The 9,976-nt window shown below is 43.4% G+C and overlaps 2 protein-coding genes across 3 annotated transcripts in view; one reads left to right on the top strand and one right to left on the bottom strand.

Moving 5' to 3' along the window:
* Positions 1-904: 904 nt before the first annotated feature.
* GOLGA5 (golgin A5) overlaps positions 905-9,976 on the top strand; it is a 96,990-nt gene continuing 87,918 nt past the window's right edge. The window contains exon 1 of the mRNA XM_039535382.1: positions 905-1,030. The gene's annotated coding sequence lies outside the window, so the exon portion shown is untranslated. The remainder of the gene's footprint in view (positions 1,031-9,976) is intronic.
* Positions 1,306-9,976, bottom strand: part of LGMN (legumain) — a 45,414-nt gene continuing 36,743 nt past the window's right edge. For both annotated transcript variants that reach the window (XM_039535385.1, XM_039535384.1), the window contains exons 9-14: positions 9,482-9,600; positions 8,326-8,415; positions 7,006-7,203; positions 6,090-6,260; positions 4,074-4,141; positions 1,306-2,111 (exon numbers count right to left, since the gene is read on the bottom strand). In XM_039535385.1, coding sequence (XP_039391319.1) covers positions 2,072-2,111; positions 4,074-4,141; positions 6,090-6,260; positions 7,006-7,203; positions 8,326-8,415; positions 9,482-9,600 — 686 coding nt within the window. In that variant the 3' untranslated portion in view covers positions 1,306-2,071. The remainder of the gene's footprint in view (positions 2,112-4,073; positions 4,142-6,089; positions 6,261-7,005; positions 7,204-8,325; positions 8,416-9,481; positions 9,601-9,976) is intronic.

Below are 9,976 nucleotides of genomic sequence, written 5' to 3'. Positions count from 1 at the left end.
GAAATTAGGCACCTAAATACCATTAAAGGTCCTGACCCTACTGACTCTTTTCAAGAAACACACAAACCTTGAGAGTGGAAATCTGGAGGACTGTAAAGCTCTTTTGAATAGTTTAAAGAAAACGTATTGTTACAAAGGGGAAAAATTGGAGAATAATGCTAAAGCTATGAATGACGGGTTCCAGGGGTCCATGAAATATACTGAATGTGTGTGTCTAAGACTGGCATCCAAAGGTCTTAAATGTTTGGCTAGTTTGATGTATACATTCAAACAGCTGTATGAAAGAGTCTTTGTTTTCACTGCTATTTCGAAGGGAATTTGGATGCTTACCACAATATGCTGGTCTCACAGCCCCCCTACCTGCAAGCTATTCTATGCAGCTAGACCCCACTGCCTTCAGTGGGACTCCAGACAAGTGTATGGGTCTGTGAGCATGTAAAAGCTTGCAGGATTGGGGGGCTTATTTTGTGTGGTCTTCAATGTCACTTCTTTCCTTCTCTCACTATTAAGTCCCAGGGCCATAATGCTGATAGTGATGTTTCATGCCTTTTGCAATTCTGTGGTCTCATTTTTATTTTTAGACTTTTACCATCTGTGAAAGTTTCACAACTGAAAAGAAACAAGAAGTGGGGAAAAAAGCTGATGTTTAGGCAAGAATGAAGGCTTAATTCTTCTTTCATGTCCATTGAGGCAGAAAGCATTTCTTGCAAACCCTACATCTGTCATCATCTGTTCTAAAACATACTCTGGAACTTGTCTTTTATACCCTTTCTTCAGGAGGTGGCAGAAAGCTGAGGGCGGAGCAATGCCGCTAGCTTGCTCCTCCCTATATAAATGGAATTTCAAGCAACTCCTGCCCCTATAGGAAGGGCTACCCACAATTCCACACCACACCCCAAACAATGGCCTAGTTTTTTTCCCCCAGGCCCATTCCCTTTCCAAGCACAGCAAAAGGAGCTTTGGTAATCCAATCTATAGCATTCTTTTGAGAAGTACTCCAGTGATACTCCGGACATGAACAGTGAAGAAGGTATGAGGAATTTTAAACTATTACAAAGCATTTTATAATTTGATACAGCTGTCTCAGCTTATGACTCACTGAGACATCTCAGTAGGAAGTGGCTTCTTCAAGTAAGTGTTTGAGACACTGTTTAAGAGAGAAAAGTGTATATGTTTTAAGCAGGTTGTAAGTGTAGAGTTTGGAGGTTCATTTCAGGCAGTCACACAAAATGTACAAGCTTTTACTTAGCTCTTGAAGCAAGTTTTTTGTTAAGACACAACAGCATAATGCCTTAAAGGTCCATGGAACATTCAACTTTCTTTTTATTCACAGATAATTCCAAGTGCTGTACCATTTCTCGCAGACTTGTGTGTACATAACACTTACATGATGGTGCTAAAAGTTACAGCATTAGACAGGTTTTTTTTATTCTTTGGGAAACAGTGCAACTTTATGTCCATTCAATGTACAAATTGGATAATTCTCAAGTACAGCTGATTTCTTTATACCATGAAAGATTTAGAGCTTGATGTACAACTATGGCTTCTTCATTTTTCAACCAGTTTGCAAATTTGTAAACATAAGTTCATTAATAATAAACCCCACACTTTTTAAAGCTAATTAGTATTCATCAACAGTTTCAAATGCAAAATAATTAGTTAAAGATCAAATCTGAATCATAAAGTTAGGATCCCCAATAGACTGCATGTAGTGTTCAACTGGAGACTCTTAAAAATGATGCTACTGTAGCCTGCATTGGGCTTTGAAACAAATCATTTCCATTTCAAATGCTGCCTGGATAACACTAACTCTGCCCAAATGCATTTTGTAGAACACCAGTTATATCCAAAAGGCTAGAGGGACGCAATAAAATCCATAATGTCAAATGGGAGGCTTTTAAGTGCTGAATCTGTTCAGTGTTGTCCACCACAGCTCCCACTGCGTTATTTAAAACTGATATAGTGGTTAACGTTTCTCTTCTCTTTGCATGCAGTTGTAGTCCTGATTATTACAGTTTCAAAAACAGGCTATCGCTTTTAGTAAGGATTATTAATGGGAATGCTGTTTTCATTAATATCCAAGGCACACATGGTCCATGGCCAGTTGTATTCTGCAACAGACAAGAACAACAATTTTAAATACATCGTAGTCTCACCATATTTAGATTAATTTAATATGATAGTTTTAAGTATGGAAATTAGAATCTACTCATTAGGTATCTGCATCCATAATGTAAATAAAGACTAGTTATGGTAGAGATGCCTTTTCAAAAACAGTCTTTCCACTTTAATTTACAGGCTACAGCTACATGCACATCTCTTGCGGCAGTGTAGGATATGCGTATCTACACACTACAGTGAAAACGGTCCGCGTCCACACTGCAGTGTGTCAGTGAAAGGCTCTGGTGGAGGGAGACAGCAGGGAAAGGCTCTGAAGCGGGAAGCTGCCAGAGCCTTTCCCCACTTCTGGAGCTTTTTCCTGTGGTGTGGAAAGATTCCAGCAGCAGGGAGGCACTGTTACATGCTAAAAATAGCAGTGTCAATGGGGAGGTGCTGCTTGGGAAGTAGAGAGCCGTGTAGCGTACATACCCCTAGGGTTCAAGCGTGTCTTTACTCGCCTAAGCAGTGCCTCAGTGTCTCTGCTGATGTTTATACCTGTGCGAGGGGGTATGTAATGTTTTTACTCTATACACTGCTGAAAGGAGTGTGCAGTGTAGCTGTACCTTATGAATGCTATTTATAAAATAGACTATAGCAGAGAAGCAAAAAATATGCAGCTAATAGGTAGTGAGACATTTACAAATTATCAGCCTCTGCTTTTTAAACAATCATAGAATCATAGGACTGGAAGGGACCTCAAGAGGTCATCTAGTCCAGTCCCCTGCACTCATGGGGGTTCTCAAACCAGGGGTTCTCAGGACAAATTTTTAGGTGGCCTCAGAGTGCGGAGGTCTTGCTGGTGGTCACTCTCTCACTTTTTCCTAAAATACCTAATTAGCTTTAGGATAACCAGATAAATATGCACATATACACGTCCAAATCATTGTAATTTATTTATTGCTAGCTAGTAAGTCTGTTCTGAAAAGTGATATTAACAAACATACAAGTATCCCTTTTCACAGCAGACATAATCAGCCCTGGCAAGCCTAGGGACAAATTAAGCCCTGGATATTAGGTTGGAGGAGATGGGGCTGGAGCCCAAAGCCCCGCGGCTGGAGGATGGGGTCCAAGGACAGAGCCTGAAGCCATGTGGCCGGAGCCTGGGGCCTGCCACTGCGCAGCCAGGGCCCAGGCCTGGAGCCTGAAGTCCCAAGGACAGAACTTGCTGCCCTGCCACCCCAGGGCTGAAGCCCAAAGCCTGAGTCCCGCCACCCATGGGAAGGTGGGGAACTCACTTGCTGCCTGCTCCTCCAGTGTTGTGCCCCAGGTGACTCCAGAGGGGGGCAGGGCCCAACCCCTGCTGCTGGCCCCAGCATCCAGGAGCAACTGGGAGGGGGGGGGGCTCTACTTTGCCCCCTGCCCTCCACTCACAGCCCAAAAGGCTGTGGCTGCCAGAAAGGCTCCTAGTGGCCACATTTGAGAAACACTGACCTAGACCATCTCTGACACGTGTTTGTCTAACCTGCCTTAAAAATCTGCAATGACTGAGATTCCACAACCTCCCTAGGCAATTTATTCCAGTGCTTAACTAGCTGATAATTAAGAAGTTTTTCCTAATGTTCAACCTAAACTGCCCTTGCTTCAATTTAAGCCCATTGCTTCTCGTCATATCCTCAGAGGTTAATGAGAACAATTTACCTCCCTCCTTGTAACAACCTTTTATTACTTGAAAACTGTTATGTGCCCCCCTCAGTCTTCTCTTCTCCAGATTAACCAACCCCAATTTTTTGAATCTTCCCTCATAGGTCACATTTTCTAGACTTTCAATCGTTTTTGTTGCTCTTTCTGGACTTTCTCCAATTTGTCCACATCCTTCCTGAAATGCGGCACCCAGAACTGGATACAAAACTCCAGTTGAGACCTCATCAGCGCAGAGTATAAGGCAATAAGGCTGATATTGCAAGCTGGATTACCTGTCAATAGGATAGCCTCCTTCACAAACATTGACCAAGGCATACAGCTGTCTCAGAGCATACTCGTACTGCAATTGAACAAAGAACATTAAGCATTTCCATGTCAAATCCCAGGCTCTCTTTATTTAAGCTAGAAGTAAAAGAGCTTTGTAGATGCTGTTAACACCAATGATTTCTATCCTTGTTGGAATATTCTAATATCAGACCAAAGTTACCCCTCTCTCACGCTTCTCATTGCGCCTGCAGCCATACAATGTCCTTATATCCCTCTCCTTTATTCAGATCTCACTGCAGATTCCCTTCTTATGCAAGGTTCCTAATTCTAACCAATGTCAATGAAACCACAACTCTAATGAAGACCAATGTGGCTTCCCCTTGTGTTGGATTGTCTCTCTAGACTGTTAGCTCCTTAGGCAGAGCGCATATCTGCTTTTGTCTCATGTACAGTGCTGAGTACTCTGTCAATGCTTCATAGATTAGACAAGTGATGACTTGAAACTTCTGCTTTCTCCACTGAATTCTGTTTTATGGTTGCCTAATGCTCTCAACTCACTTGTTTGTCTGATTTCTGCATCTGTGTCTTGTGTGACACCTAGATTGTGAGTTCTTTGAGACAGGGACTGATTTCTCTTACTTGTTTGTACAGCGCCTAGCACAATGGGGCACTGCACATTGACTGAGACTCTTAGATACTATTGTAGCAAAAGTAATTATTTGTAGTAAAGCTCAAAAAAATTACGTCTGAACTCAACAAGAACCAAATAATATCTAGTAGGCTGTCACAGGTAGTGTACAAAAAGGGGATCTCTTTGTAGGATATAATTATGTGCTGTATATACTTGATCATAAGCCGGTTCATTTATAAGCCGACCCCCTCAAGATGGATAAGTAAAAATGGAAAATTTTCATGACCTGTTCATAAGCCAGCCCTATAATTCAGGGGTCAGCAAACTTTGGCTCCCAGGACATCACGATAAGCTGCAGGTGGGCCGAGACGGTTTGTTTACCTAGAGCGTCCGCAGGCACGGAGGTAAACCTAAGTAAACAAAGTGTCCCGGCGCACCAGCTCCTTACCCTGATGGGCCGGGACAGCAACTGGTGGGAAAATTTTGGGGAGAGAGAAGCTGGGGGTCAGAAAGTAACCCCTGTGACTACCCCCCACATGACCCCTTCCCTAGCCCGGGACCCCCACACTCTCCCCATCCCATCCCTTCCCACCTTATCTGGGGAGGGCCAGGAGACGATGTCTCTGGCCTGGCTGGAGCTGCTCCGGCTGGCTGGGCAGCGTGGCTGCAGGCTGCTGTGGCAGGCCAGACCAGGCAGCGCGCCTGCAGCATGTTCCAGCGGGCTGGGCCAGGCAGCACAGCTGCAGTGTGCTCCAGTGGGCAGGTTGGTGCAGCCACAACCTGCTCTGGGGGGTGGGGCCGAGCGGCACTGCTGCAACCTGCCAGCCCGGGAGCTGCAGCTGCTTCGGAGGCTGGGGAAGAGCAGCGTGGCCAGAAGTGGAGAGACTCTTCCCTTCTGGCTCTGCTGCCTCTCCTTGCTCCCTCTGCTGGGGGGAGGGGCTGTGTCCCACCTCTCCCTCTCTATACTCGTTCATAAGCCGACCCCCTTCTCTGGTGCTTCCCTTTTTTACTAAAATTTCATCTTATGAACAAGTATATACAGTACATAAGTGCTGTATTTCAAGGCTGCTGTTAATTGTGTTGAGTTGATTAAAAAACAATACTGAATGTCCTGTTACTTGTGAAAGGCAAGAAGAAAACAGTAAAAGGAGGGAAGGAAATCCTTCCTCTATTTTGATAATCTTGTTACTTGTAGATGGTTGAAAGACACTCTGTCTGCAAGCCTTTTACTTCTGAAAATGTTTCTCAAGTTTAATTAAAGTGAAAATCCAGGGGTGTTCAATAATCCCAATTTTCCTTTTTGGTAAAAACTGACTTTGGAAGAACACCTTGACAGCTGTGCTTGTCCTACTGACAAATGGATTGGGTTTTTTGCTAACGTTACACTTACCAAGGGAGAATGCCAGTTGAAGCAGTGGGTTTTGAAGTGATTCACTGCTGACTGGTAGCAGTCATAGTCACTGATGGTCAGTCTATCTGACAGAATTTGCTCAGTTCGCGCCTTTGATTCTGTTACCAAGGATATGATCTTTCGCATGGATTCCTGAATAATCTGTTTAGCCTGCACACAAAGCAAAGACAACTTATAATGTGCTTTTCCTGACCCTAACTTGGAGACTATTAACTGAATGCCACTTCCTTCTTTCAAAAAAAAAAAACCTTGGGCTCTTTTAAAAATACTCCCTTTTCTAAAAGAAATACCATTTAAATGACAGTCCCTTTTGGGCCTGCCCCTTAATAAAACATGAACAAATAAGAAGGGAAATGGGAAAGGTTACAGGTGGTGGGCTTTCAACAGAGCATTCATTTAACCAAAAAGGGGGGAAAACGCCCAGTAATCATGACTAGACTTGCTGTAGCAGCCTTCTGGGAAAATGTATTTGCTCTTCAATAATGATATTAGAGAGATTTGGGAGACTTTGGTTTTAGAGAGAGTCTCATCTCAGAAAGGCTAAAGTAGGCAGTCATTCTGAAGTATGGCTTTCTTGTGCCAAAATTATGGGGGTAAGGGGATATCCCCTAGTGGTAGAACCACTGGCAGTAAAATCTAGTAGGTTAGTTTTTGTATGTTTATATTCCCATTTGGTAAGTTACCAACAGAAGATGCTTGTCTATAGATCTCAGAAGTTTAAATAATTCTGAAGAAAAATATCAGATGGCTGTTACCAACAGCAGATGTATTTTGTCATGAACTGGGGTCAATTTGCAGTAACTCCATTAGTCTCACTGGAGTTACTTTTGATTTACATCCATATAACGGAACTGAATTTGGCCTTATGAACAGTAGTTAGAATTTTTAGCTTTACCTCTAGATGTGTTTTCATCTCCCCTGCAATCTTCTTCGCCTCATAAATATCATTGGTAGCCATCAGCTTCCGTTTCATGATTTCAAGAGGCACATCAGGACTAGGAGTGAGATCGTAGTGTGCCACTGGGGGCAGTGAAATAGGAGTGGATTTCTTTCCCAGGCCCTGAAACTGCACCACTTTCATAGAAGAGATGCTCTGCACATTAGAAAGCAAACACACACACACAGGTTAAACATCTCTGCTAGAAAGTCATCCTTTGTGTTGCCATACAAGCCTGTTAATTTTCTAAACTTGCTTGGCTATGGAAGACATATGAAGGTAAGTATTGTTTTACAAGCGGTAGGTGGCCCTAAAAGTGGCTAATCTTCATTTTCAAAGTTCCCTAAGGCAAAAGGCCACAAGGTTGAACAGCCTGAATTTTACAGATTGAAGACTACATCAGAAAATCATTTTAGTAGTACACTGAGCAATGGGATGGAATGCTTTCAATTGCGTGTATGAATAACTTGCCAGTTTATGGCACCTTCTACCCAAAGAGCTCAAAGCATTATATTATCATTTATTAAGGCTCATCATGCGCTGGCAATATGTCTAGTACACCCCTTTTATGGATGGGTAAAGTGAAGCATTGGGAGGTTAAATCAGCGTCACTCTGTGTCCTCACGCCCCATTCCCTGCATTAGCCTTAGACCACATTTCTTTTTGCTATATCCATGTAGGAAAAGAGGGCCAGGTGAGGTCTGGTGCCAGAAGGCAAACCTGACCAGGAATTGCCCATTCTATTCTGCCTGCCTGGTCACTACGCTCTGCTTTTTCATCAGGCCTCAAGGCACTTGTGACTGGAGCAACAGCAGAGAACAAAAGAGTAGCCAGGAGGCTGGCATGAAACTCGGTGCTCAAGATGCACATATAGGTTGAGGGGCTGAGGAGCAGCAAATAGCTACTGGCCCTTCTGAGGGTGTGAGCAGAGAATTAGGAAGGAGTAAGAGTTCACAGAGTAGAAGGAAGGATGAGCTGCTGTGCACAATGGGGGTAAAGAGGGAGAAATGAGAATTTCTTGGTTCCTGTCTTGCACTTTCCAATCTGAAGGGTAAATGCACAGACTGAATACCTGCAGCTCTAGATATTAGTGGCTACAGGCCTGAGCTACAAAATTCAGATCTTGGGTTCTGCTTCTCCAGCTTTGAGCAGGCTTCAGTTTTTCAGGTAGATATTCAGAATCTGAGGATTTGTCCCCTCACCAGGGTACAGCAATTTTGAAGAGATTAAAATATATGGGGAGGACTTGACCTGTAAACCACTTAAATGAATACTCACTTTGTTGCCATATTGCATCACATGGCTGGTGTTGGTGTGTTTCTTTACTATCAGAAATTGCTTATGGAGAGTTTCTTTTTTCAGATCCTCCTGCATGAAGAAATCTATATGTTTATAGATATCAAAATATGGCTGTTGTAATCAGGGGGGGGCAGCTTTTTTTTCAGGCGGGCGCAGGCAGGCGGGGCGAGGAGCAGCGGCCGGAGCGGGGGAGGCGCGCATGACTGCGCTGCGGCATGCGCTGCGGCTGGGCTGGCTGGGTCTGGCGGCGGGCTGGGCTGCTGCCTGCGCATGCCTGCGCCCGGAGGAGCCAGGCGGCGGCCACCCCCCGCCCCGCCGCCCGCGCTGCGTGCGGCGGGTCGTGTCCGCTCGTCCGGTCCGGGACCTCCGCGCGGTCGCGACAGCGCGCCCGCCAGCGCGCCGCCCCGGGGGGGGGCGCCCCCCCATTTTGCCGCCCTAGGCACCAGCTTGTTTTGCTGGTGCCTAGAGCCGCCCCTGGTTGTAAAAATGTAAGGAAAATTTAAAAGAGCCGTAGCTTCCCCTGAGCAGGAGGGAGTACCAGGGCAATGGCTATTAGCGCTTCAAAAGAAATTAAATGAAAAGTTAGGACACTAGGGTGAAATTGAGCTCTATGACATCTCAAACTGCAGTAAAAATCCCTAAAGTGTTTCATTACTACTGTAAACTTGGTTCAAAACAACTCTTAATGAATGGCAGTAGCTTTTGTTCATATTTAAGGATCATTAAGGAAGCTTGTATACACTGTTCAGTAACTGCACTTTGAGATTCATGTTCAAAAACTTGCAGTGATGTTGCCACAAATTAGTAACTTTAGACTAAGTGAACTCAAAATTAGTGGCTAGACTGTTTCTAATTTTTTCCACTTCAACACCCACCAAAGAGGAATTAAGTTTCTGAACTAAATGTAAAGATGTCTAAATGAACAGCTTGCACAAATATTGAATTTGTCAATAAAGTATTTAAGTTTATAAGCCATCCAGTTCCACATTGCTAATGATTAAGAATGTAAACAATTTTTAATCTTAAATAAAACCTAAAGGATAAAATAAAACTTGTATAAAGAAAAACTGTAATGCTTAAAGCTTTATACTTGTCTTAAATTTAAAGCACCAAATACCTGATCTAAGTAACTTACCACATCAGAATCTTCCATCCAGTTGACACTGTACCAGTCACCTAGGTAGGTCTGTCTCTTATCATCATAGTAACATGCGTAAGAAGACTCCCTAGGATTGGCAGCAGTAGTTGCATAAACTATAAGACAAATGGAAGAGCAGCCTTTATTTAAGTGGTACTTAACTGCCTGCTACACTTGTCTGAATGTCATGGATTTTATTCATTTACTTCAGTGCTTTGAAAGGAAAAATCAGTCTGCTAATATTTTGTCCACAGTTGCTGTTGGTAACACTGAAAAAGCTCTTTTCTTTTTACCAACTGTGTGTTGTATTATGAGCATATAATGTGTAGTTTTGGGAAAGAGGGCTTTGATTAAAAGCTACTATTCAAAAAGCTGCAAATACAGACACTATCTTAGTTGAAGGATAGATTCTTAACTGAACAGCTGAACTGCCTATTCTGCATGCTAACAATTGGTATTAATCTGACATTTGATTTGGAATAACATTGAATG

Source organism: Mauremys reevesii, linkage group 4 (assembly GCF_016161935.1).
Source record: "Mauremys reevesii isolate NIE-2019 linkage group 4, ASM1616193v1, whole genome shotgun sequence".
Taxonomy (NCBI): domain Eukaryota; kingdom Metazoa; phylum Chordata; order Testudines; family Geoemydidae; genus Mauremys; species Mauremys reevesii.
This window is presented reverse-complemented; position numbering and strand designations above follow the sequence as displayed.